Genomic DNA, 27,599 nt, shown 5'->3' with positions numbered 1-27,599 from the left:
AGTGTCTCTGAGCAAGTAACTGGTCTTTATCAATTCAATGGCTATTGTATTTATGGACTTGAATTCTGATAGCAGAAACATACTTTCCAGCTTTACTCTAATATTAGGGAAATAAACTCAATTGGTTTTACAGGGAGGCTACAATTTAATATCATTGCTCACTCATTGATGCCCTTCAAAACCTGGAATGCATCGGATGCAGCTGTCTGCCAAGTTGGCGTTCTTGCAGCTGCTAAGCAGAACACTTGATATAACAAACTCCGCCCTTGGCAAGTTACTATCATACTCTACATCACTGCTTTTATGTCCTTTTTTGACTTTTATTTTCTTAATCTTTTATTTCAAACACATTCCATTGTTTAGTTTTTAAGTCATGTATACTACCATTACAGTATGGTGTAAAAAAAAAATGATATCCTCTCTCTTTCATTCAACTTGTTAGGACAAACACCCGATTGAAGAAATTAGTTACTCTCCAAACTGAGTCCAAAAGAATAACATGAATCCCATCCTATCGTGATAGACAATGTCCTCCCTCTACGTTTTTTTGACCAATCACATGTGTTTGAATTTGGTTAAGTCCCGCCCACATAACATGACGCTCACGCGGGCTTCCTGCGGATTCTGGGCGCTGCTTGCTCCTTCGAACTGTTGCTCGGTGTTTGTTGCGCCTGTTTTAAGTAATAATGAACAACTTAAGTGTTTGTGAAGTACCTTTTGAATCTTAGCTTCGTTTCGCAAAGTGTGTTCAATAGTTTATAAGGGAAAATTCGAGTTGGAATAAGAACCGTGGTCTCTTGGCCCTTCTGGAGTATTGAATGTAAGTTGAAGTACAACTAACGATAACGTTTGCGTTCTGATTTAACGCTTATTCTCTCTGAATTTGACAGTCTTTAAGGATTTTAGTAAGAATAGCTACCACTTTTTACTGCTGAACCTTTCTATGTTGTCTGTAACTCTTGTTGTTGAACACTTCTCTCTGTAACTGAATAAAAGAAGATAGTGGAGTAGCGTTAGTTTGGACAAACCCACTTGTTTTTAGCAAGTACCGTATACAAGCTAGCGTAAAGGGTAAGCTAACCTAGCATCATAAGCTAATCAATTGCTTTACAATTATTTGATGACTAGGCCCAACTGTAAAGCCAGGCTACAACATGTATGCATTTATTCAAAAAAACTTTCCTCGCTAGTTTTCACTAGGTGGTATCAATAAACTGACGATGACTTATGTGAATATACATGTAACGTTGTACACAAAGTTGCAGCTAGATTACACCATCTGTACACTGTACATTTTCAAAAAGCTTACTCATTAGACGTAGGCTACTAATCTGCCCTACATGTCTCCTGTTTATTTTCTCCAGTCATTAGATGGACTTCAAATGACCTGAAGTCAAGCCACATTTGGCTGTTTCCCTGCTCCATTCGAAAAGATGGCAGACAGTTTTTACAAGTTGGAAGATGAAGCCTTCCCGAGTTTCCTCTGCACGTCTCTGGACAGCACCAGTGGCCGTGCCACACTGGGGAATGTGACATTGGGTTCAGGCCCAGGGCTCCCAGTGGCAGCTTCTACAGTTGCTAAAATTAAACCAGCATCTGACAACAGGTGGGAGCATGCTGCTGCTTTGGACAGATGTGACTTGATATGGAAATGATCTCATGCATCTCTTTCTGAATCATCACACATGCTATCTGACTAGTGTGGACATAATGGATGCTGAAATATTTCAAACTCCTGTTTCAGAGGTTTCTACTGCATTTTAAGGCTACTTGAAATAGGAAGTACTGATATGCAAAAACTAGATAGACATTGACACGCCTGCCAAATAAAGAACTGAATATGGATACATGTTTGTTAGTAAAAAGCTGCTGCAGCCGTTTTTCTTTTGACATTTCATACAAAGTTTACAGGAAAAGCACTGAGGATGTTCACAGTTGCTTTGTGCACTTTTAAACAAACCATGATGTTGAGCGGTTTAGTATGTTAACAATCAGTTGTTTTGTTGGACCAATGCTAAGTTGTCTTGCTTTACAGAGAAGACCCTTTTGAGGTGTCATATCTGGAGGGCAAAGATCAGCAGGCCAAGTCACAGTCCTCTCTTAGGGAACAACCCATGTTTGCCCTAAGCTTCAAGGATGACTTGTGAGTATTTCCATACATGCTATTAGCCATCAGCTGATTGTATTTATTTATTTTTCTGTTGATGTTGTCTGTGAGTAACAAAGCTTATATTATCTTCGGTTTCCTAACTGTTTTTGAAAGCAGATTTTTTTTTGTTGGAAAATGCATTATGTTGTCAATTGTCACCTAAAAGCATAACCCCTGCTATAGAATAAGATGTATATTTCAATGTATTTTTTCCTGTGTTTGTTTTACAGTTATTTACATTTGGCAAAGAGGACCTGAATTACAGCCAGTCATACTAAAAGCTGCTTAATTGTAATACGCACATGTTAAATGTATTACTATGAAAAGATGAACATCCATAGCTATGTCTAACTCTAGTAATTCATATTCTACCTTTTCACATGAAACGTTTATGTGGTAATCATTTTTATACATCACTGACTGTATTTCAGGGACAATGCGGATGACTTCATTGCAGCACACCGTTTCTCAGACATGCTGGTAAAGATTAATTTGGATGAGAGTGCTTCTCAAAACAAAGGCTCCATGCTGAGGCTGTCTTCTACACAGATTGGCTCAGTCCACATCCGGCCCACGGAGCTTGGAACAGGTACATGGTATTGCACATGTCTTGCTTAATGTATAGGTATTACACTGAGGCAATACTCCCATCCTGATTATCAGTAATGATGCCAAATTGGCTTCACCTAATACTTCATGGACTTACAGGTTATGCAGATATGGTATATTTTAGCTTTAAATATTCTCATTATTAGGTGATAACACTTTTTTCTTGAAGATACTAATGCGCTCTGTTTTTACTGATTGTTCCGACAGATCTTTCAACAGGGCTGCTGACGTTTGCTGAGTTTGGACAAAAAGAGAACGCAAATGCAAAGGTACCAATTTTGGTTTGAGCAGTTGGCAGTTGAACTTTTTATCTGCGATAATTGTTTTGCAGTTATCCATACAGCCAACATCTGGTCAAATAGGTACAAATAAATACATTTCATTGCTCAAACAAAATATGGACTTTTCGTCATGTTAATATTATAAAAGAGAAAGCCATGCGACCCCTTTTGAGGCTTAACTTGTATCAGTTTTGCTTGTCTTTTATATAAGCATTTTCACCTTTTTCTACTCTGTATTTCTTCTTAAAATAACCCATTATACCTTTTAGGGAAGAACAAGTTAAATCCTTTGTTTAAATTAAGGTTTGTATTTTGTATTCTAGATGATGGTTTTATATCAAAATTGTCTTCTTTTTTTTTTCTCAAACTAAAACTTTGCAAATACTTGTTCTTTTCCTGGGAATTTAATTTAGGCTCAGCCTGTACCAGCTACAGCTGACGAGGACGATGTGCAGCGTGACGGAGTGGACAGTGACCATTTCAGTGGCAGTAACTCAAGCTTCCTGGCAAATGAGAAGCTCATGTCCATAGACAGCTTCAGTAGCGATATCACAGGTTCACACATTCTTTATATTTAAATTGCAGAAAAAAACACAGATTGCCGACATTCTGTAAAAGCTGGACTCATGTTGTGAACATGTGATTGTTCTCAAGATGATGACATCGATTCCAACAACCTGCCTGATGATGAGCTGGAGCTGTATTTCAATAAGCTGGTGCCTCCTGCCATGCAGAGAGGCAGAGTGGAGGGCCAGGAGATTCCTGCAACAGTAAGACTCTTCTCCCATTTCACACTCAACACTTTTATGACTTGTTCTCTTACACTTGCCAGCATTAGTGAACCTTTAGAAAACTGTGATATTTAAATAAACCTTTTAATAAAGTGTCATTCCCATAATCCATATCTGTCTGTGTCCCCATTAATTTTCATTTCTGACTTCATTGATCATAGGGACGGCCAGCTACTGACAACATTTCAAACCCAAGTTCTACAGAACGAGAACAGCATAGACATCAGTTTCTCGAAGACTACAATCAGGTGAGCACATTTACACACAGTTTTGAAATATGAACTTCTGGAAAGTACTGTTAAGTTTCATAATTATTAACTTTAAATTTGGAGAAAGAAACTCGATTCCACCCGCTTTCCTAATTCTAGCTCACATACTGACATTCTACAATTGTGATTACTTCTGTTCAAATCAAACAACTCTTAAATCATGTCCCTGCAAAATATATGTTTCACTTCGTATTTTTCTAATTTGTTTCTGTATCTTGTGTACCTATTTTTTTCTACAGGAGGACTTCCAGATGCCTGATGTGCGTCTTGCTGCTACAGGTATGGACTCCTGTCCAGCCAGTGATGAGGACACTGAGGATGAGCTGATGTCTGCCAGAAGGAACAGCCATGCTACCCGGACACGGCTGCCCAGCACTTCCAGACAACTGGTCAGAATAGTAAACATTGTTATCAGTTTTTTTAAACTCCAAAATATCAGTACCGGCCTCAATAATCCATTATTGAGTAGCTCCGTTATTCATGGGTCTTGTACCGTTGCTGTTTTTTGTGTGTTAATGTCTACATGTGGACACAGGTTGGGGAGAGCAATCATTCCAGTTTCCGGCCCGGCTTAGAGGGAGGCAGTTCTGATGACGAGGCTTCCAGTGGCCGTGGCCGTCCATCTCTGTCTGGGATTGAACACAGGCGATCGGCTGAGGGACAGGTTATCAACCCTCCAGTCACAGGTAGAATATGCAGCTTAAATCATTGTCGCTGCCTTGTTTATTTTTTCATTTGTGTTCTGGGGCTCTTTTTTATTTTCTTTCTTGTATTTCCAAGTAAAAGGATACCAAAGCATGAAATCATTCAACAAGGTGCTGTTTTTCTGTAGTTTTGAGGGACACAGATACGCCTCTCCTTAAGGTGTCCACACTTTTTGTCTTGTGTCTTCATGTATCTCAAGGGGATGGAGGAGGTGGGGATGGGAGCAGTGGGAGTGAAGAAAGTGGAAATGGCGGTGGGCTTGCGACCATCCCTCTCCCGGCGACTGTAGTCCAGACCACCTATGATGCCCTGCGTGGGCTGGGGATTGTGGGGAGTAGTGCTGTTGGTGAGGAAAATGATGGCAACCTGAATCTGCAAGGACATGATGGGACCAGTCCTTTCAGACATACTGAAGTAAGAATGAGACTCACAGGACTCATTTTATCAAAGATAAAACACAGGAGTAAAAAATACTATTGGCTGCAATTAAGTTAATTGGTGCAGTTTTTATTTAGATTGCTTACACAACATCTTGCATATTGAAGACAACATTTGTCTAGGCCACAAACACTTTCTGTTTGCCCTCATAATGTGGTTTATTTATTTAATTCTCTCTTTATCAATTATACACTAATAGTTTGAATGTTTTGCAGATGGGGGATCGTGTGGGTCCTGTAGGAATAGGAGAGGCCAGCTCTTCTTCCGGGGCCTCAAGGGGAACTCAGAGGCTTTCTCCTGTCAACAGGAGCATGGTCCTAGACAGACAGGACGCACTGGTGAGTGCAGATGCACGACAACCCAAATGTTACTCTAATAGCCCGACGTGTTTTCATTTTATGTGGGATGTTATGTGCATATATTTATTTTTTATCTCTATGATATCATCTTTTGTTTTGTTGAAATTCTGCTTTAAGGGAAATAATTAGCAAATGTAGACCATGCACATTCCAGACAAAGAGTTGTCTAGTCTTAATCTTCTGAAAGTAAGATAAGGAGTAAAATATACATTTCTAAAACCGATGGTCAGTCATAGTTTGTGTGCCTGTTTATTACTGAGGACCATTAGCCTCAATGATTTAGAAAATGTACAGTTGACTGTTGCATGGAGATGTGAAGCACGGCACAGCAGAATACAGTGATCAACTCAAAGCAGCGAAGGCTGAAATATTAATGCATATATTATAAGGCTCTGGTTGTCAATGTTATTCTCATTTCAACACCAGGATGCCATGGAGAGCTCACAGTCTAGGCCTGCTGTTGACAGACTGTTGGACTCTGCCTACCTGAGGAGTGGAGCTGGACTCCAGAAACCTCAGGACTCGGCCAGTCTCATATTTTCCTACCTTCAAGGCACCCAGGGGAGCTTCCACCTCTCTCAGGTACAATACACAACAGGGGAATGGGTGAAAGTCAGGATTTCTGAAAGACCCAAGTACCTATTTTCCCTGGGGAAGTTTTACTAGATGTCAGCATTGTTTATGAGCACACAATGAAACAAGGACACTACCATGGCAATCTGGTCATCATTGTTGCTTTTGGGCTTTTTGGCATCTTTCCCTACTGTCAAAGTGCATGGAGAAGGCCACCTTGAAGACGGAAGTAAATGACCCCCTCAATATTGCTTGTGGTACAGTTCCATGTAAAGTACTTTTCAGGACATTTTTAAATGACTGGTCTGACACAAGCAACCAAAAACATTTTAGGTACTGCTTCCTGAATGCCACGATGGGGACAATGAAGACGAAGATGATGGAGTAGATGAGCCTGATGGTGCCAGGTCTTCATTGGGCTTAAGAGGAGGGCCTTGTGGGAATGTATCTGTTGCAGAGGCCTCAGACGGTACCAGTGAGGATGACAACACTCCCCTTTCAACCTCCCTGGAACCCAAGTATTTCTCCCAGAGCATCCATCAGGACACAGAAGATTCAGATGATGGGTGGAATTATCGCCCCGACAACCTGGAGCAGGAATTTAAGCAAGGTTAGCTTTATCTGTGATGTTAAGATCTTTACCGAATTAATGGTCTGGTCTCAAAATCAATACAACTGGTACATATTAACAGCATGGCTCTCCTCTTCAGGTGCACATGCCACACAGAGTGTGGTTTACCAGAATGATGAAGGACAGTGGGTGACTGACCTGGCATATTACTCCTCCTTTGAGAAGGAGGTTGATGAGAAAACTTCAGAGAATGTTGGCCACTTACAGACTGAGGAATTTCTTCCTCCCAGTGAGTAAACAAGTCCACAGCTCAAATGCTATACTATTACTGATGTAATGTCATTTTCTTTGTTGTACTTGTATAAATCAATGCCTTTGGCTAATAAATAATCCTTTGCAGGTGATGCTTTGGAAAAGATAGCTAAGGATCAAGAGAAATTTGAGAAAGAGCACCAATTTATGCAGGTATACAACAGTCCCCCTTTTTGAAAGTATTGTTTGTCATATTCAAATGAATTGTAAGAGGCTGGCACACTCTCAGCCACGCTGTATTTAGTAAAGCCTCCTATGGTTTATTATGAGTATTGCTGTTCACACAGGAGGAGAACATTGAGCCTGCCAGCAGCAACAGCACCTTTAACAGCGACTCCTCTTGGAAGGTTCCCCCCAACAGCAACATCCTGATGAGGGCTTCGCAGGTCTCCACAGAGTACAAGCAGGGGGACCAGAGCTACCTGCGACTGACTTTGGGGCAGTTCTTTGGACAGCGCTCTGAAGCCCTTGGCTGTCTTGGCAATGCTGATGATTTGGATTTTGTTAAACGGGTTGGTACAATTATTTATTTATTTATTTATCTTAATTTTTTATACAAATAACAATTGACTTAGTATCAGCCTCTTTGGGAGTTTATTCTAAGACTATTAAGAATTTGTTCATTCATAAACCAATAGATGAGATGTGCATCAACATTGATGTGCAGCTGGCGTTTGATTGCTGACGAGGTCTAGCTGCAGATGTTTTATTCGTTGTTGTGTTTCTGCTAACTTTATGTCAAGTCAATATAGTCTAATGGTTGAGGGTGTGTTAACTTCTGACTAACATATAATAAAAGCTCTTTCTTCTCTCTTCTAGCCTTCCTTTGGCTACATCATTACCTCTCCAGAGAAAAGGGACCCATTTCCCCTAATTCATCCCTCAGAGTTCTCAGCTAGAGACAACTCTCCTCACAACGACACCATGGAACTCAGTGAGGCAGACGAGACACTCAACCCAGGTGTGTTCATAATATTATTATTTCTGAATCATCACCTTATAGCCTCATCTTTTGTAAATGATTTGGACTGCTTTGCTGATTATTACTCATGATCGTCTCCTTTGCAGAAGACCTGGACAAAACTTTTGAGGCACCAGGTCAAAGGATGTCACTGAAAGGTGAAACTGCACCGAGTGAACACGAGGTACAGGGACTTTTGATATGTTAATATGTAGGACCACATGCATGGCAGGATGTCTTTCTGACATAAAATCACTTCTTCTCTTCATAGGATCATACTGTTAGAGCGGCACCTGACCACCATGAGGGATCTGATTCAAGCCTAGGTAACGAAAGCGGTGCGTCCCCTCAAAGTAACAGCAGCCATCTGATGCTGAGTATCAGCACTATTGCTTCAGCCATTGCTGATGCGTCCGTCAGCACTGACCCATCGCAGCTGGCTGCCATGATAATGGAGCTCTCCAAGAGAAGTAGGGCGAGGAATCGACCTGAGTCAGCCCAACCTGTTGGACCTACCATCAACTTTGAAGAGGAACCACACTCGGTGGAACATGTAAGGCCGTGATATTTTGTATTTAAATGTATGCATTCTGGTTTTATCAACTATGTACTTCACAATTGCTCTCTATCTGGTTTGTTATCTTGAATTTGAACTAAACGAATAAATACCTTAATCCATATACATATTGCATAATATATTGATTCTTTGTGTAGTTTTTATTTAAACGGTCTCCCTAGAGGAAAATTCAAAACCTTATTTTCGAATTATCATTCTCTCTTAAAACTTTACACAGAACATGTAATATTTTGTAGTTCCGCAAGTCAGATTTGAGTTAATACTCTGTATTTACGATATTGAAGTGATTTCTCCTTTTTCAATGCTCCCCCTACGCAGATCCTCCGTGAGCCAGTTCAGAGCAGCCTGCTGGACACACTGCACAGAAGCACCTGTGTAGGAGAGCTGAGTGCCTTTGACATGGAGAAATACCTGAAAATGACTGAAGTGTCATGCAGCCCTGACGCCTCTGTGGCACACACTACCTTTGACCTGACTGCCTGGGCTAATAACCTCAGCAGCTCTCAAATGAACGCTCAGGGAGTATATCCTGAGGAACAAGGGAGCTCAGCTCAGCAAATGGACAGCAAGACTCAACAGAAGCCCACAATAACAGACACTGGGGAGAAAGGCCGAGGAGGAGAGACCTCAATAAACACTAGCTCATCAACAGTGCCAGATGCATTATCTTTAGGTCATAAGGGTCACTCAAAAAGAAGTTCTATCCCTCAACCCCGTAGATCTTTCAGCTCTGTTAGAAGATCTGTGGGCTCAGGGCAGACTTCAACTCTCCCGACTCCGGCAGACAAAAGGACATCCTCGGGCAGGAACCTTACAGAAAATGTCAAGCCAGGAGAACTGAACCAACAAGCAGCCAACAATATTCGGTCTTCCTTAGAAACACCACAAAGGAGTGATAAAGGATCCTCTGCTTCACCTGGATTGCAAAATGTCCTACCAGATTCCTCTAAAGGTTCCTCTTCTCCGCCACAGAGGGTGAGGCAGCAACAGCAGGAGAGACAAAGCAATTTTCCAGAGAAGATTCCTCCACCCGGGAATATCATGGCTGCTCCACTACATGGTACCTCTGTGAAGAAGCATGTTGGCTTCTCTGGCCAAAACAACCAGCATCCACTAGTCCCTGCACCTGGTGAGTACAGATACAGAAATAGGGAGTTTCTAATTAAAACCATACACATGCAACAGTTCTAAGCACCCTTATTCAAACAACTGTAAAGACCAGTAGCCACAATAATGCTAATAATGCACTTGATTCACTTTTCAAGGAAATAAACGATGATGTTGGCTCAGGGCAGACCAAATGGAAATAAACTACTAAACACTATGTTTTGAGAAATATTTCACTGATTCTGCAAGCCTCACAAACTATTGCGCATGATTACAAAGTATTGTCCCTGTGAGAATATTGAGATGGTAACTATACTTGTTTTCCAGAGCTGCTGAAGGGTTTTGCCGAGCCCTCTGTGGAGGAGACGCAGTATAACTTCAGACCCTCCACCTCTCCGCTTACTCACTCCTCTCCAAGTCAGACCTCCATTCCCAATGCTGATGGGTACTGCACTACAGATGGTTTTCAGTGAGTCAAAGAAATTAATAATCGTAAATTATATTAAATGGATATCTTAAAATGGCTTCAGTCAAAACACATCTCAAAATTATACAAATAATTACTTAATCATTCAAAATAAATAGTATGTTGTTCAGTTGATTCGCATTATATCTGTTGGACTCAGGCCTTTTGCATGTTACTTCATTATTCATGTATTTATTTTTTCTCATGTTTTCTTGTCCTAGTATGGTGTCCCCTGATTCGTCCAGTGGTGGTCTAGCAGGCAGACGTCCAGATGTTGACCTCTCTCCTCAGTCCACCTGCTCCAGCCCCAGTCTCAGCAGGCTCACATACATCTCAATGAATGATGGCACTGTCATACCTACACCTGACAGGCAAAAGGTACCGCAGGACGAGTCAATGCAAACATAACCTTAGCTGAAACCTTACTGACAGCTCCCCTCTTGTTCCACAAAGCAAACAGCTCTGTGCTTACGTGCTATTTGAAAAGGTAAACCTCAGGTCCTGCTAAACACATTTAAAAAAAGAAAAGAAGCTTAGTCTGTAGGTACCTAACTTTGGAACTAGAGGGTCGATGGTTCAAGTCCCAAAACGGACCAGACCGAAAGTGTGGGCTTGTACTTTTAGGGTTGCCAGTTTGCCTTCAGGGCACTGCTGAGGTGCACTTGATCCAGGAAGTGGAACCCCCGCATTGCTTCCTGGCGTTGTATAATAGCTGCACTCTGCTTTTAACAGTAGGATTGGATAAATACAGAGACAAGATTATATGAAAAATAAATATATAAAGTATATTTTATTTTTCTGTGTATGTATTCATCATACTTGTTGAATGAATTATCTTGAGTTGTTTTTTTGTTGTCCACAGAACAACTGTACCATGGCACTGAGCACCACCATCATCAGGTTCAGTCCAACTCCACCTCTGGATCAAGATGAACAGTCTGCCAAAGATATTCTTGGCTTTCCTAAAACCCTGGACCAGGTGCGACCACAGCACTCTAAAAGCCTGGACCCACTACCAGCACAGCAGTGTAAAAGCCCTGAGCCTTCGCGTACTGCATCAGGTCTGAGCTGCACTCGCAGCCAGAGTGAATGTAACTACCACTGCCCCGGGGACAGACCTGGGGATCTCTCTGCAGGTTACGGGAACCACAAGCACATCTCTGAGTCCAATGTGAGACAGCTGACTAAAGTTGACTCCGGCTATTGCAGTAATCTGAACATTCAGCAAACAAACAGCACTGCACCTCCGAGCTCTCAGTGGGGAGCTGCTAGCTCAGTGGCATCGTCAGTCTATGCTAGTGGCCTTGGAACGCCATCATACACATCAGAGGGACTTCAGTATGTGCCCATCCCTAGCTTTAAGCCCCAGTGTGCTGGCTTGATTGACCCTCCCCACCAAGGAGATATACAGTCCCTTCTCGCTGGACGCTCACTTTTCACCTCACAGCTGGCTCAGCAGTATTTGGGACCTGAAGCTCCATTACATCCTGGTGCCTATCATGTGGGAGCAACAGGAAATGGTCTCTTCAGTGTGTCCTCTACAGGCATGTCTTTTGTCTCTACTTTCATCAATAATATATACCAAAACTACTACAATACATAATAAACAGTTAATAATGATGCAACATGATGGTTGAAGCCCCCATGATAAATAATACAATGAGATACATTTGTTCTATCCTCACTTCCATTTCTTCCTTAGGCTTATCCAACACTGATCTAACAGGGAGACACGTCCATCCCACATCAGTCACTCTGGGGATTTCGGGCTCTGCTGGAACAAATCCCCTCAAAAGACCCCATCACGGCCAGCAGGATGTAGGAATGATGGGAAAACCCTTCAGTCAGTATGGTGCAGAGCCAATGGGGGCTGTTGGTCTTGAGGATCTGAGAGGTAGCCATGGACTTAATTTCTTTTTACCTATTTTATTATACTGTGTACACTCTTGAAATGATAAAAAATAGATTTGACTGTTGTCTTTTTTAATGTTTTATCTTGGAATACCATAATAAGTCATATACAGTATATGGAAAACAGTTTTGTTAAATACAGGACAATAATTATTTGTTTTGATTCAGAAAATTGCATCAAGCATTTTCACTCTGAGTTCGTAATTGTTGCAACACTGTCTCCATTTACAATAAGACTCTACTTAGCACTTGTTCTCCATGGAGGGGCAGCATTTCCCTGTGTCAGCTCTCCCTGTTCCACTGTCATCCTCAGGACAAGTGGTGGTGCCAGAAGAACTGCGGTTCCCTCACACCTGCTGTGTAGGCATCGCTTCACAAACCTCCCTGAGTCTCTTCAACCCCTCGGAGAGATGGCAGCAAGTAGCAATTACTGTCACCAGCTTGGCCATTGATGGAGAGAAGGTGAGCAGTGTGGGCTTGATGCTATGAAGGCAAAGAGCATACAGGTGCATCTCAATAAATTAGAATATCATGGAAAAGTTCATTTATTTTATTAAGTCAATTAAAAAAATCAAACTCATATAATATATGGATTCATTACAAACAAAGTGAAATATTTCAAGCCTTTATTTGTCTTAATCTTGATGACTACGGCTTACAGCTAATGAAAACCCCAAAATCAGTATCTCAGAAAATGAGAATATTTCATAAGACCAATAAAAAAAACAAAAACGATTTTAATACAAAAATGTCAGCCTTCTGAAAACGATGTTCATATGTATGCACTCAGTACTAGGTTGGGCCTCCTTTTGCATGAATCACTGCATCAATGCGACGTGGCATGGAGGTGATCAGTCTGTGACACTGCTGAGGTGTCATGGAAGCCCGGGTTTCTTTGATAGCGGCCTTCAGCTCGTCTGCATTTTTGGGTCTTGTGCCTCTCATCTTCTTCTTGATAATACCCCATAGATTCTCTATATATCTCTATGCTGGCCAATCAAGCACAGTAATTCTGTGTTCATTAAACCAGGTCTTAGTACTTTTGGCAGTGTGGGCAGGTGCCAAGTCCTGCCGGAAAATGAAATCAGCATCTCCATAAAGCTTGTCAGAAGAAGGAAGCATGAAGTGCTCTAAAACTTCCTGGTAGACGGCTGCGTTGACTTTGGACTTGAGAAAACACAGACAGAACAGATTGTTGCTGGGGTGATGGGGGTCCTTTAATATCCTACTGGCCTTCTTCCTACACCGCTGGGTGTACAGGTCCTCCATGGATGGCAGCTCCGTCCTGGTGACGTGCTGAGCAGTTTTCACCACCCTGACATCTTGGTGGCAGGACAACAACCGCCAGACTCTGGGACCTTGATTTCCCAATGAAATGCAAAATGTACTTTCATCTTTTCAGATGAAAGTACATTGGACCACTGAGCCATAGACCTGTTCTTTTTCTCCTTAGCCCAGGTAAGACACTTCTGACGTTGTCTCTGGTTCAGGAGTGACCTGACACGAGGAATGCGACAGTGGTAGCCCATGTCCTGGATACGTCTGTGTGTAGTGACTCTTGATGCACTGACTCCAGCCTCAGTCCATTCCTTGTAATGCCAAAAATATCTTTAAAAATTGGGTCCCAAAAATGTTAAATATCAGCTTGTAATAACTATAAAATAAAAATATTTTAATCTAGTTGTAATCACACGGAGATTGGAGATCAATTGGATAATCCAGCACTAACTCTTTGTCCACCAATGTAGCAATCAAGATACGTGTTCATGAACACCATCTAACCACCTGCTGTGATTGACTGTAAGACTGGCAGTTAAACAGGTTCCTTAAATGGCCGAATAGTTATGATTCAGGGTCACCCCTACTAACAACAGTGATCTAATTCCTGCTTGTGTCTTTGTTGCCAACCTTACAGGTGGATAGCCTCCCCTTCCAGTGGCTTATAGTGAAGAACAAGACCATCATTGCCCCCAAGAGTACAGAGGAGCAGAAGGTGTTGTTCGTCCCTCCTCAGGCTGGAGTCTACCAGTGTGTCTTCAGTGTTTGCTCCTGGCCTGCATCCGCCGAGACAGAGATTGCAGCCAGGGCCAACATCTTTGCTAAAAGAGTGGTTCTGCTTGCCATAGCAGAGTATCCTGCACTAGAGGTGAGGGCCCCAAGTAGAAAAATCCCACTCTCCAGAGATTCATTCAACATTGTGGAGATTAAATTGCTAAACCCCCTTTTATTTAAATCAAATGTTGCATATTAAGCAAGACAGGATCTTAAATTGCGTTTGATTCCCAGGTTGAATTAAATGAATCAGCCTGTCTGGATTTTGGAGACCTTTCCGGAGGTAGTGGCAGATCCCTTCCTCTCAAACTGCTCAACAGGACTCATGCTACAGTGCCCATCCGTCTGGTCATCAGTGCAGTGAGTAAAAACCACAATTAGACATTTTCTCAAGCGCTTCCTTTTCTTTGCAATTCAAAAGAGCAAAAAATAAGCAGTGAGCGTGATGAATAATATCCGAGTGGTTCACTTTTCACATCTCATTTACCCAGAATGCTACAGCGTGGCGGTGCTTCACCTTTTCCAAGCACCCTGTTACCAACACATCTGAGACGACAGAGCAGCCTGGACACATGGCGGTGATGAATCATGTGATGCATGCCAGCTACGAACAGGTTAGAATTGCCATAATCCTTCTAACCTCAACCAGCATCTTGGTCTTAATTATTAATTTTTAAATGTTTTGTTTTGTGTTTTTAACTAAAGCATGCTCAGGCAATTGTGTTATCCACCCACATGTTTTTGCTGTGAAAAGAAAGGTAGAGATGTGGGTAACACAGATAACAGTTCCAATTCTCTGTATCCGCTAATAAACAGTGGAACGTGCTTCATCCATAACATGACACATTTTCTCTGTTTTCAGAATCCACAGGGCTTTATGGTCTGGGTTCACTTTAAGGCCCCTCAGAAGCACACAGTTTCTTCCGGTAATCAACTTGGATTAAATACTTAACACTTTATGATAGTAACTGCGTATCTATCCTTGCGTTACTCATTATTGCACAGCTGTAGTTCTATGACACTAAAGAATATCAGGAGAAACATACATACACACACTTTTCAATGTATATACAGACCAAATATTTTCTGTTAACCCTATCTGTGTTTGGCTGTGCTTTTCAGGAGAACTTGGTCCTGCTGATGAGTACAGTGCTCGTGTGGACATTGAAGTGGACTCTCCTGGTCCTAGTCATGTGATCTTTAGTGTTCCCCTCCAGGCCAGGTGTGGAACTGCAAGGGTACATGCTCCTAAAGACCTGCAGGTACTCAAACTGCCATATTGTTTTTGTCGACTGACAGTGTAGCTTTGCCCACCACTACAGTTCAAATACATTGTTATGCATTTTTGGATCTGTGATTAATAAGACTCACCAGCTTGAATTGCATTGGCCAGTTGATTGAACTGAAAATCACTTTACCAGAGCAAGATATATTTAAAGATAATGAAAAACATTGTCTCAAAGACGCAAACCCATGGAATATTCTTAGTAATTAGGCTAATCAGTTACTTATTTGTGTTTAAGCGCAGTCAGCCTGTAACTTTTCCAAACAGGTTAATTAGTTAAACTAAACTGTTAGATAGCATTAGCATTAGTAAAATGAGTATCATCCAAATGTAAAGAGGTTATATTCTGGATTCTTTAGAGCCCGTCATGGTGATTTTGTCAATAGTATAAACAGCAGCAAGCAGATGGAGAATGAGTTTTACATCTGTACAAGTACATGTGAGCACTCTTGGCTTATAACTTTGAAATGTTGCTAGTTTTTCTTATTTCAAACTGCATCTAAATGTGAAAGTGTGGATTGTGTTTCATATATTGTCAAAAGACATTGGGAAATGAAATGACTAGATCAATAATGAATACAGACAATTTTGTTCAACACATTTATTTGGATTAAAGCTTTTTTTTATCATCATGGTTAGTTCAGCTTTTCCTGGCCTCTGAAGAGTTGGCAGTAAAATACTTTTTGTGCTACTTTTGTCTAGACCGTCAGTCTGTCTGCTCCACTGGGTAAATCTAGTCAACAGACGCTGCCATTAAAGAATGCAGGAAACATTGACGTGCAGCTGAAACTCAAGGTAATTCTGACCTTTACTTTTCTTATTAGATCTGGGGTTCGGGTAAGCCTCTATGACATTTTGTGCTCAGACTGTGGCACATACAGTGGGGATTCATTGCTATTTATTTAGCTTTTTTTTTTCCTCCATTGTATCTCCATATTTCTCCATCTTATTATTCTCCACTTCTTCTTCCTTTTGCCTCCCAACATTCTCATGTCTCATTCAAACGTTTGTCCACTCACTTATATTCCTTCTATAGTGCAGTGATGCTGAGGACAGTTTTACTGTGACACCTGATGAACTGTCCCTGAGGATGGGAGAGGAGCAAGGCATCGTGGTCTCCTTCAAAGCACAGGGCAGCAGGAAATATCAGGAAAGGTATACCAACATATATTGCTTTTGCAGTACACTATTTATGTAAGTCAGAAATCCCAGTTCAGTACAACATAGTGCATTTTACAACTCTTATCTTTTTATATGAGGGGGACTTATTATGCTTTGATGAACAGTTCATAAGCATGAGTCTTGGGTTATACCCTTGTAAATCCCAGACGTCGCACGTCTTCAGTGGCCATCTTTACAACCCATTTGGGACTGACTTGGTTGTGCTTGATGTGTTGCAGCCTTCTCACCATCTTGGTGCTTCCATCAGGACCTCAGTATGAGGTCACCCTGAAAGGCGAAGTTGATCCAGAGAACTGTGGGAAAGCTCCCAGTCCCTCTGCTGTCGTTTGTCCCACTGTCGCCAGTGATGTTCCACCAATCCTCTCTAATAAACAGTTTGTAGCCTGGGGAGGAGTCACTCTGGGACGAGCTGTGTAAGCAACTTTTCCCTTCATTTCATCATTTGTTTTGGCTACTGAAAAAAACACTTGTATATGTATCAATTATTCATTGGAAAGTAATCAACCTGAAGTCCGGTCGTCTATGTTTTTCTATTAAATCTTGTGTAATGGTATTCATAAGAAGGGACAGAAGACGTCTATAGAGAGTTATTTCTCAGTAGCTATTGCAACATAATGGACAATTTCTCATTGAAAGTACTGACAGCAGTAAGGAGCTAAAATCCCAAATCCAATTCATGCATTCTTTCTCTTGGACCCAGGTTTAGCTCAGCTGCCTTATTAGGTCAGGACACAAATATGATTACTTGATATCACATCAAAGTTTTCAAACATTTAGTTTGAAATGGGACTGCTGGACACAAGCTGTTATGACATAACTTATTTGCCATTGCTTTTCAGCCAACAGAAGCTGGTTCTAAGGAACAATTCCACCAACGGCACGCAGCAGCTACGGTTGCTTATCCGTGGTCAAGACCAGGACTGTTTTCAGGTAGATTGTAATATTTGCAAATTGGAGAACATCTCATCTGTATTCTCTGTTTTGTGTTTGGACATCCTGTCATAATGCCATAGTTTGTGTTTTTTGTGAAATTAAACAGAAATACACTGCAAGTGTATTTAATCATATTTTCTTTGCACAACCAGTTTGACTGCAAAGATTCATGTAGCTAAACTTGGATAGAAAAGAGGCTTTTGATCAATACAATTTGGGGCAGGTTTAAATTCGGGAAGTTTTATCTTTTAACAGTCCAATTGTATTGTTTATGTAATAAAACAGAGACTGTAAAACAGTATTTAAATGTTTCTCTTTCAGCTGCAGAGTATGTTCAGTCCTGAAGAGCGCCTGACCCGACATGGAGAGCTGTCCATTCGTCCCAGAGAAGATGTGACCGTCCACCTGCTCTTTGCTCCCACCAGAGTGGCCTGCATGTTGGCCAAACTGGAGATCAAACAGTCTGGAGTCCGGCCTTCACAGCCAGGGGTCAAATTCACTGTGAGTACCTCAGGCCAGACCGGTTTTCTTGCTTCTTTCTCTGTAGTTATCTACCACTTAATGCACTGTACTTTCTTACTCTCCCATCCTGCCTAATGTATATTACTGTCTCTTTTTCATGTTTTCGCAATTTCTATAGAAAGACTTGCGAGATTCTGATTCCTTGTTTCCTATCTTCAGATTCCACTGTCGGGCTACGGTGGGACGAGCAACATCATTCTGGAGGACCAGAGAAAACAGGCAGACGGCTATGTGGCAACGTTAACTGACATCGCTGTTGGTCGTGTCAGTAAAGTGTGTCTCTGTGTGAGGAACACTGGCTCCAGAGCGGCTTTCATCAAAGCTGTGGCATTCTCAGATGTGCACACACGGTCAGTTATGGAATCCTCTGTCATCAGCATCGCCCCGTCACAGTTTGTGCTTAAGGAAAGGACACAGGAGGTAAAGAGACATTTTATTACAGATTTGAACCACACTATAGTTCTTCAAATACTACAAAAAGACATCAGAATTAGTAATAATAATAATGCTAGTGCTGGGCAACGATTACAATTTGTAATCGTATGATAACATTTGGTTTGCAAATAAGGAGCTTTTTAACAGCCTTAAGTAGTAGTTAAAATATTTTTCGAAAATGTCAACCTCAACATTAATTAATGTCATCAAATATAAAACCAAAGCTATTTGTCACTTAATTAATTTTAAAAGCTGTTAATGCGTAATAAGTTTATCAATGCGATAATAACGCGTTAACTTCCCCACCCTAAATAATACTTGATTTAGCCGTAGCTTTAGCCTCACATCATCAGATCAAATTGCAAATGCTTATTAATCTTAATTAGTTGTGCCATAGACAATACTACTTCATGGAGGAGGAAATGTAATGTACTATAAAACCTTGTATCCAATATAGAAATATTTCATTTATTTATAAGTATATTATTTGAACAACAAATGTATTATATGGAAATGAAGATTGAATATCCTGTAAACAATTGCTTTCCTGGAAAAAAAAGAAGCTTTAATGTAGATTTCTTAGAACCTCTACTTGGCCTTGACTTTCTTAAATCTTGTGAAATAATGAGTGGAAAATGTGTTCATTATTTTTACTGCTGAAAGTATTTGTTGTTTTTTTATTAGTATTTGTGGAATTCCTGTAGGAAATGTTACGCTTGCATCACCAAGCACCACTATTATTCGTTAGCCTTCACGCTTTACACAAAACACACAATCACATCATTGTGAACTCCTGGTGACGAGCACAAGTTTCAAGGTTTTATTGGTCATATGCACAGCATATACAACGTATATGTTGGCAATGAAAATCTTATATCCCATGCTCCTCCAACAACTCAACATACGTGGTGCAAATAAAGTCTAGCTTTAAACTTGAAATCCTCCTTTATATTTCAAGGAGCATTACTAAGAGTTCTCAATATGGGTTGGTTGCGCTGAGGGACTAGTGAGCCAGTGGAGTGGGACAATCCCTGCACTATTGTCTTAAATCTTTTATGTGCAGCTGATTGTTTTTCTCCGAACAAAAATATCCCACCCACATCTTTCAATACTGACGCGATAGCAGCTTCAACAAAAGTTCCATGTCCACAGCTGCAGCTATGGACGGTTGTTTTTGAAACAAAACTCCTTTTTAGCAGTTAGTACTTTTCTTTAAATCTTTTTCTTACTAATAATATTTGTTTGTGTTTCCAGGTGATCACTGTACTAATAAAGTCCACTCAAAGAGAACAAGCCCTCTGTCAGTCGGCCAATGTGCTGCTGGCTACCGTCTGTCTGTTTTGTGGAGATGAGGTCTCCAGGCAGCAGTACAGGAGGTGAGGCCTGCCGACGCTTAGTTCAGTCAACTTGCTGAAAGAGTTCTGTTGGCGTGTATGGGAATTACAGTAGTATTCATCAGAAGGAATGTAGAGAGAGTGTAACTGTTGACATTGATGACGTTCAAGCACACTTGTTCCGTGATAACTTTGGAGAAAAAGCAACTAATTGTAAGTGATATGTAGATATACTGGTTTTCTTTAATAAAACATGCAGTTTAGGAACATCTCAAATAAAAGTAAATCAAGGAGAAAAATATTAAAAAATTAAGGAATTTCAAGTTTGTTGTCAATGGCCACTCTGATGTGCATTAGTCAGTCAGCAAAAATGACTGTTTCTGGAACCTCTTTGAAGCTGCCCGGTTTCAACACTGATAATCACGCCATTGATTTCTATTCTTGATGATAGCTTTGAATGAATACATATTCTTCAAGAAACTTTTGAAAGCATTTATAGTCTGTACATCCAAATCCAAATGGTTCTGCTTTAGTAAGAAAGCTGTTTTCTCTTCTCAGATTGCTTCAGAGCAAACCAGAGGCTGTGAAGAAGGCTCTTTCTGAAAACAGTCTGCTGAAAAACATCAATTTCTATGAAACGTTTCTGGGAGAAGAAAACCTTACAGAGGGTAAGATGTCTTTATTGTGCTGCTCAAACATTATATGTGCATTCTTGTCTTTAAAGAAAGAGAGTCTGTTTGAAGCAAACTGTTAAAAAGAACCTCTCAGTAGATACTTTAAAAGTCATTATCTGCATTGCTTTTATATTTTAGTTTGCTAATGTATTTCTGATTATTTGATTAATAGTTATCTATACCCTGTAGTCAGTTCATCATAAATTCTATTACTGATGCTCAATACTCTGAAGGTGTTCTTTTGAAAGCCTTTATTTATAGATGAGTATAAAGGTATAGAAAAATATAAAAACTAATATATTTCACTTAACAATGATGTTGTAATGCATGTCTAAAATATTGCCGTTTCTGAATTTATTGACCTTTTCTGTAGCCTACGACCTGCCTCAGCGACCCAATGAAGCTCACATCTTCTATGGAAATATGAGTAAGGTAGTGGTGTCGTTGGTTGGAAGCACGAACGGTGAGCTGCTGCTGCCCTCTGCCAAACACAGAGCAGAGGCAGACAGGTACTGTCAACCTCATTTCTAACATACTCATATATAAATAGATGCCTACTTTTGTTTATCAGTATTGTAATGATTCTCCGTTATATACTCATCTCATCCATTTGGGATGTACATGGCTTTAGCATGCACTCTACTTAAGAGGCACACTGACTTGGAAATAGAAATACTCTGTCTGTACAGTCGTTATGGTGAACACCTTTAAATTAGATATGTATCACCTTGGCCACAGTTTTTTGTATTGTTTTTTTTGTGATTTCCAGTGCTTTGGCAAATCGCAATGTGTCTCTGGATGTGCTGCCAGTGAAAGGTCCCCAAGGTCCAGCACTGAGAGTGCCAGAGCCAACCTTAAAGGTACCATAAGTCTTCTTTGCTAGGACAATGAGGAGATGAGTGTGGAATATGTATGTGCTGTTTCAGAAAATAATCTGCACACGGCATAAAATATAATTTTTTCGATGCAGAGTGTCCCTCCTCAGGTTTCAGAGCCATTACACAGGCGTTCTGAATCCTGGACCCTGCACCCAGAACAACTTGTCCTTGCAGCTCCCACCATCAGTAAGTAGGGTCTATATTTTAAAAGCATATTGTGTGAACTTTTATCAGCTTTGTTTTATATTGCTCTACATATTTTAAGTATGATTGGTGAAGCAAGTTATTCCTACCATAGGACAATAAAACAGTTATTGGTAGACAGCAGCACAAATGATGTTTTGTTGCTGTTGTTTGTAGATGGTGCATCCGCCACCTGTCAGGTTCAGATCCAGAACAATACTTCCAGAGAGCTGAGCTTCGATCTGTCTTGGCCTGCTCACTGCCTCACCATCACCCCTCAGCATGGAGTTATTGAGCCTCAGTAAGAATACACATTGCTCGTAAAAATATATTGGCTATGGTAAAGGCAAAGCTATTGGTTTAAATTTAGAGCCCATGTATTTTATTGGATCCTTTTTCCCACACTATGTCAACATAGCTTCACGAAATGACTAATAACAGAGAGAAGATCCAGTGCTAATGTGATCCTCTGTCCCAGTGTGTATATGTGATTCGAATCATTCCACCTATTTTTATGTCATTTGAAAAAAAGGTGCCACCTACAGATTTTGATCAGTCCGAACCCCTCACTAGCAACTAAATCTACCCTGCTGCCATGGAGTGGACAGATTTATGTCCAGTGTGACAGTCAGCAGAAGGTATGGAACACTCACTCAAACTTTGTAAACCTCAAGACAACTCAGTCATTTGCTGTGAGAACCTAAGAACTGAATGTGTGTGTTGTGACCACTGTTTCAGTTGATTAAGGTCCAGATTCGTGGGGACCTGGCTCTGGATGTGTCCGCAGCCCCAGCAGACTCCACTCTGTCAGCCCTGCCTGCTCAGGATTCCACTCCAGTGCTGCCTGTGTCCAGACACACCGTCAGGCCGTCACTACCCCAGCAGACCCCACAGGTGCCTTTAGCCCTGCTGGAGATCAGCAACAAGACCATCATGTTCCCCAGCACTCCTTCAGGGGAAACATCGGGTAGGGATGGGAATGACCGCGGCTCAAACCTTTCTGTCTTCTACATCGAGGCTGAGCAGTTCAGCAATATGTGGTTGTCCCTTCTGAGCAGCCTTAAAACAATGATCCAGAAGCCTGATAATGGGAAAACGGTTTCAATCTTCAGACTAATGTGGTCCTCAGTCATACTCTGTAGGCAGAATACTGTTTAGTATCTGTGGGAGACTTTAACTCTGTTTCTCTTCTTCAGAGGCTCAGCTGGAGGTGCGGAATAGAGAAGTGGAAGTCAGGTGGTACCTGTCATCATTTGCTCCTCCATATGTCAAGGTGCTTTTTTCTTCTTCTTATAGTTTTAACTCTTTCTTCTGTCAACTCTGTCTGTCAAGAATCTGAAGCTTTAAGTTGTTAGTTTATTTCTTTATTTATGTCTGTTGTATATCCAAATGATCCATCACCTGTTTCATGACTTTGGTATTGCGTTGATCTTGTGAGTTGGCACGCTGGATGTTGTTGTTCAGACATCCCTTCGTGTCTTGTTCCCGAGCATTGAATGAAAGCAGTGACTCAGTGGTCCCTTTTCTCTCCACAGGGGGTTGACAACACAGGAGATGTTTACCGGGCCACTTACACTGCCTTTAGATGCTCCGGGGCCTCAGGCACTCTGGGGGCCCATGAGAGAATGCTGGTAGGCATCCACAACCAATTTAGAGTACTTTATTATACAGTGATGGGACAACATTGACTGCTAATGTTTTGGGTTTCTAGAAGAAAAAAAATGTTGTGATCCTGGCCAATCTTAGGTAAGAATAACCAATACAAATGATGTACAACAGCCACTGGGGGGGGTATCAAGGACAAACTCTCAAGGTCCAATTTAAAACCTTTTTTGTTTTTTTACTTAACTTAATATGTCAAGTAAAAAAAAATATGATTAGATTTATTAAAAGCGTTCTGTTGGTTAATGTGTATGTTGATAATTGATATGGCTAAATCAGTTCTGACTGTTCTTGTTTTCTTGCTCTTCCAGGTGCCTATCACGTTTCTTCCCAGGGACAGAGGGGACTATGCCCAGTTCTGGGACTTGGAGTGCCACCCTGTGTCCGAGCCTCGGCAGAAAACCCGAATCCGCTTCCAACTCTGTGGCACTGTGAGGACTGATTTTAATTTTGTGGGACTCAAACACCATACTACATAGAGAAAATGAGCTTCTTGTTTTATGTTGGTTTCATTTAGATTGAAATACGGTTATCAAAACCACTGTTAAATTGTACTTGAGTGTCAATCTTTGTTTTTGTTGATGTATTGCCAGCGAACCTTAGGAGACAGATATGTTAATATGAACTGAAAAACATTGTGGATTTGGCGCTGTTACCTTAATCTGTTTCTGTAGTGCCTTGACTATGGCTTTGTAGTGTTGCTGGCAGAACTAACAAATGAGAAAAGTGTGTTGTGAGATAGTAAGCAGAGCCCCCCTGCTGAGATAAGCCTGCAGGCTTTGCATGTGCGTTGCTTTAATGTGAAGTGTTATGACAGACCCAGTTAACTTAAGAGCATACATACACAGTGAGAGGGATGTCGGATGGATGGCTCCACATAAGTAGGTTAAGTGGCTCTGATGTTAGAGCTTTTGTTGTTGTTGCCTTATTTCTTACATGCAGTGTTAAAGTGGAGTGCAACATCCTGCAGAGTGTTAAATGCTAATCTGTGACTGCAGTTTGCAAGACTTTGATTTAGATCTGTACCTCACAGTGGGATGTGGGACTAAATATGCAAAATGTTTCAGTTTCTACATACGACTGAGTGAGGATGTTTCCTACAATCAGTTTAAGTGTGTGTGTGTGTGTGTGTGTGTGTGTGTGTGTGTGTGTGTGTGTGTGTGTGTGTGTGTGTGTGTGTGTGTGTGTGTGTGTGTGTGTGTGTGTGTGTGTGTGTGTGTGTGTGTGTGTGTGTGTGTGTGTGTGTGTGTGTGTGTGTGTGTGTGTGTGTGTGTGTGTGTGTGTGTGTGTGTGTGTGTGTGTGTGTGTGTGTGTGTGTGTGTGTGTGTGTGTGTGTGTGTGTGTGTGTGTGTGTGTGTGTGTGTGTGTGTGTGTGTGTGTGTGTGTGTCCAAAGGGAGTGAAGTCTGGAACAGTGGAAGGACCACAGGAAGGAGACTGCTCTCTGGTGAAGACGGAGGCCACAGTGAAGAGCAGGAGGAGAGCTGATGCCTCTGCAGGCAAAAGCAGGTGAGACACGGCTCCAGTAGTCCTTTTGCTTGGGAAGCTTTAGAACTGTATGAAGTGACAGTCATGATAAGAACTTCTATAAATGCTTCGGAAAAGTGTGTCAATGCTTTCTCCGTTAGCAAGGGTCTTTAAGACACTCAGAAATGCTGTCATGACTTGGATGGTTATGCTATAAAGTCGGTTTCTCATCTTGAGGTGATGATTCTGCTCTGTTTCATCCCACAATGTGTCATTCTCAGTCAAGAGGAGGCCGTGCGGAGGGGTGTATATTCTCCACAGGATCTGTACACCTTCCCAGCGACACGGGTGGGTGAGTCCAGCACTCTGAAGGTCAACATCCGCAACAACTCATCCGACACACATGAGGTGAGGCTGCCTGTTTTTGAAGATGAGAGAAAAATGATTCCTTTCTCAATTACTGCAGCAGAAATTAAAATGCAATATCCACATACAGTATGCAGTACTGTCTATTCCGAATACAGAGAAACTCTCCCTTAGCTTGAAGGCAGTTGGACTGTCTTTGGTTTCAGTAGTTTCTGGAGATGTGGCGAGGATAAAAAATCGTCAGAAAGTGAGAGTGCTGATACTAACTTGCATTGTGTACCCTGTTTTCCAGTTGCCAATACAAAGTGCATGACTGTCTTAACTTGTACTGAATGATTAGTGTAATAACCCCTAGCTAATCTTCATTATGTTGTGCATGGATTTGATATTTGATGTGTGGCTTCTCTAATTGACTTGCAGCTGACATTTGTAAACCCTATGGAGCCTTTCCACATCAAGCATTCCAAATATTCTCTGAGGTGAGTCAAAGGGGTCATTATCCCTGATAGAAACTCCGTTCTGCATTTTCATAGTAGCCAGGTGAAGCATTGGGAATCTTTAAAATAAGTACCTTTTCCTGTTTTTACTTGTCACTTCGCCATCTGTCCATTAATTTGTTAGAGGTGTTTTTTTATGTAGAATGGTAAATACTATGTGATGTAAACCTAGAGTCTGGTTATGTTATTTTCCCATTGTGACTGCTCACTGTGCGAGGTCCTGTGAGACGTTGGGACCTGGAGGATAATGTTTTTATACACAGTACACGCCTGGGAGAGTTCTGATGTAATGCCTAACTAAACCTTTGGGAGTGGTTGCCTGGCCACAGGTACCAGTTGAGCTCTGCTGATGAGGGACTGTGTTCAGAATGGCACGACACATGTTCTGTATTGTTGAAATGGGAAAAGCAATCCAAAAGTGTAATGGGGAATAAACATTTCAAACCTGATCTTCCCTAAAAATAAAGTGTGTGTGGTATTCATGCTCAACATTTCATATCAAAAATGGTTGTCTACTGTCAATCCTTTATCTGGCCAATAACAGCTCTTCTTCTCTCCTGCCTGTTAGATCGCAGCACTATCTGAAGCTACCTGTCCAGTTCAAGCCCAGCACTGCAGGCAGACAGGCTGGCGTGCTGCTCATCCAGTCAGAAACAAGTGGAAGGCTTGTTATTCAGCTGACCGGTGAGGCATCGCCTTGAATCTATGACACCTCCTCATGCTAGCTGGCTGGCTTTGGGGGGGATGCTCTTCCCTGTACTCTTCACCGTGGGACAAACCAAAGGAAAAGGCAAAACTGCACAGTTCTAAGGAATAAATAAAGAGACAATGGACTTAAATCTGTTCCCATCATCATCATATTTTAAGGTTGTATATATGGCTCCACTGATATATTTGCTGATGACCTGGAGATGACTGTGGCTCTGCTGCCAACACAGATGCTCCTGCCTCAGGATGTGGTTCAGGTGTCCTCAGCTGGCCCATGAAAACGGATTGTGCCTGAAGCTGAATGATTTTGCCTGACTGGCTCACAATTAGTCTGTACGACTGACATTTCACAGAGCTAATGATTGTTGTCCCTTCACTGTGGATCTGGTATTTGCCTTATCGCCTGCCCCTGCCACGTCAGACATTACAGGTTGGGATTTGTTGGGGACTACTTGGAATTGTTCACACAGGAATTTCTTTGTCTGATTTGATTATTTTAATTTGCCATGTTGCATGGTATACATCTGAAAAAGGGCCTTGCATTATTTGTATTCTCCCAACTGATAAAGTAATTTCTTGCAACCTTGTGATAGTTAGACTACTGGAGATTTATGAATTCAGTTTTTCATAAAGGACATTTCTATTTCAAATGTATGTCTGTCCACATTTCACAAAATGTTCCTATTCTTCTGTACTGGTGTGGTTTCTATGGAGATGGCTTCTCATCCTGCACAGTGGCCTTCATCAGCACCATGTGTTGAGTTCCAAGCATCTTCCAAGACTCATTCCCAACAGTCCAGATGTATTTAATTTGGTCCTGATCAGTGAGGCTCACAGCTATGTTAGAATGTTTAATGATTGTTATCACATGCTGAAAGAGTTTCCTCTGGTGGGGGGTTTTGTTCGGCAGCTTGCCAGGCCTGCTTAGTGTGGTTACCATGGCAAAACAGTGTTAATCACCGTTCCAGTCAACAAAATGACCTACCAATTTCCTCTTTTGGCAAATGGTCAAAATTGCTTGAGGTATTGGATTCACATCCGTTCTTGATTTTTAGAGCTGGAATGGCTAGATATTTAAACTTTTTAAAGGATGAGTTGTTAACCTTTGAGATGCCACATACTGTCAGCCTTAAGGAAGTGAAGAACACTAGAGATGAGCATTATTTTCCTGCTAGTAGACCTTTAGAGTTTTTATGTGAAGGCAGTATATTGTCAAAGGCAGCTCTCAACATCCCCTGACAACTACCCTGACACATTATGATTCACAATTTGTACATGCTTTAAATAGCATATAATGTAATATATTGTATGTTCACATTTTGAATAAAGTTTTGTCTTTAAAAA

At 41.3% G+C, this 27,599-nt stretch overlaps 1 protein-coding gene across 2 annotated transcripts; it reads left to right on the top strand.

Moving 5' to 3' along the window:
* The first annotated feature begins 186 nt into the window (after positions 1-186).
* Positions 187-27,599, top strand: cep192 (centrosomal protein 192). 2 transcript variants are annotated; one of them, XM_063878954.1, is made up of 52 exons: positions 187-820; positions 1,365-1,606; positions 2,036-2,143; positions 2,581-2,738; positions 2,966-3,027; positions 3,453-3,594; positions 3,694-3,809; positions 3,992-4,078; positions 4,339-4,488; positions 4,635-4,785; positions 5,004-5,218; positions 5,458-5,580; positions 6,028-6,183; positions 6,508-6,784; positions 6,885-7,034; positions 7,146-7,210; positions 7,345-7,569; positions 7,877-8,018; positions 8,129-8,202; positions 8,290-8,571; positions 8,914-9,724; positions 10,030-10,171; positions 10,390-10,546; positions 11,031-11,712; positions 11,871-12,062; positions 12,393-12,541; positions 13,995-14,225; positions 14,366-14,491; positions 14,623-14,745; positions 14,994-15,057; positions 15,254-15,393; positions 16,119-16,211; positions 16,453-16,571; positions 16,817-17,011; positions 17,438-17,528; positions 17,853-18,032; positions 18,213-18,473; positions 19,743-19,864; positions 20,381-20,490; positions 20,870-21,005; positions 21,266-21,356; positions 21,467-21,560; positions 21,735-21,858; positions 22,090-22,195; positions 22,296-22,524; positions 22,754-22,830; positions 23,093-23,188; positions 23,531-23,650; positions 24,614-24,726; positions 24,966-25,092; positions 25,471-25,529; positions 26,116-27,599. In XM_063878954.1, exons 2-52 carry the CDS (start codon positions 1,434-1,436, stop codon positions 26,246-26,248), a joined length of 8,349 nt encoding a protein of 2,782 aa, XP_063735024.1. In that variant the 5' UTR covers positions 187-820; positions 1,365-1,433; the 3' UTR covers positions 26,249-27,599. The 2 variants fall into 2 exon arrangements, with proteins under 2 accessions (XP_063735024.1, XP_063735023.1); XM_063878953.1 differs by having other exon boundaries at positions 8,126-8,202.

Source organism: Eleginops maclovinus, chromosome 3, assembly GCF_036324505.1.
Source record: "Eleginops maclovinus isolate JMC-PN-2008 ecotype Puerto Natales chromosome 3, JC_Emac_rtc_rv5, whole genome shotgun sequence".
In the NCBI taxonomy this organism is placed as follows: Eukaryota; Metazoa; Chordata; class Actinopteri; order Perciformes; family Eleginopidae; genus Eleginops; species Eleginops maclovinus.
The sequence above is the reverse complement of the archived record's forward strand: the minus strand, read 5'-3'. Positions and strand labels throughout refer to the sequence as shown.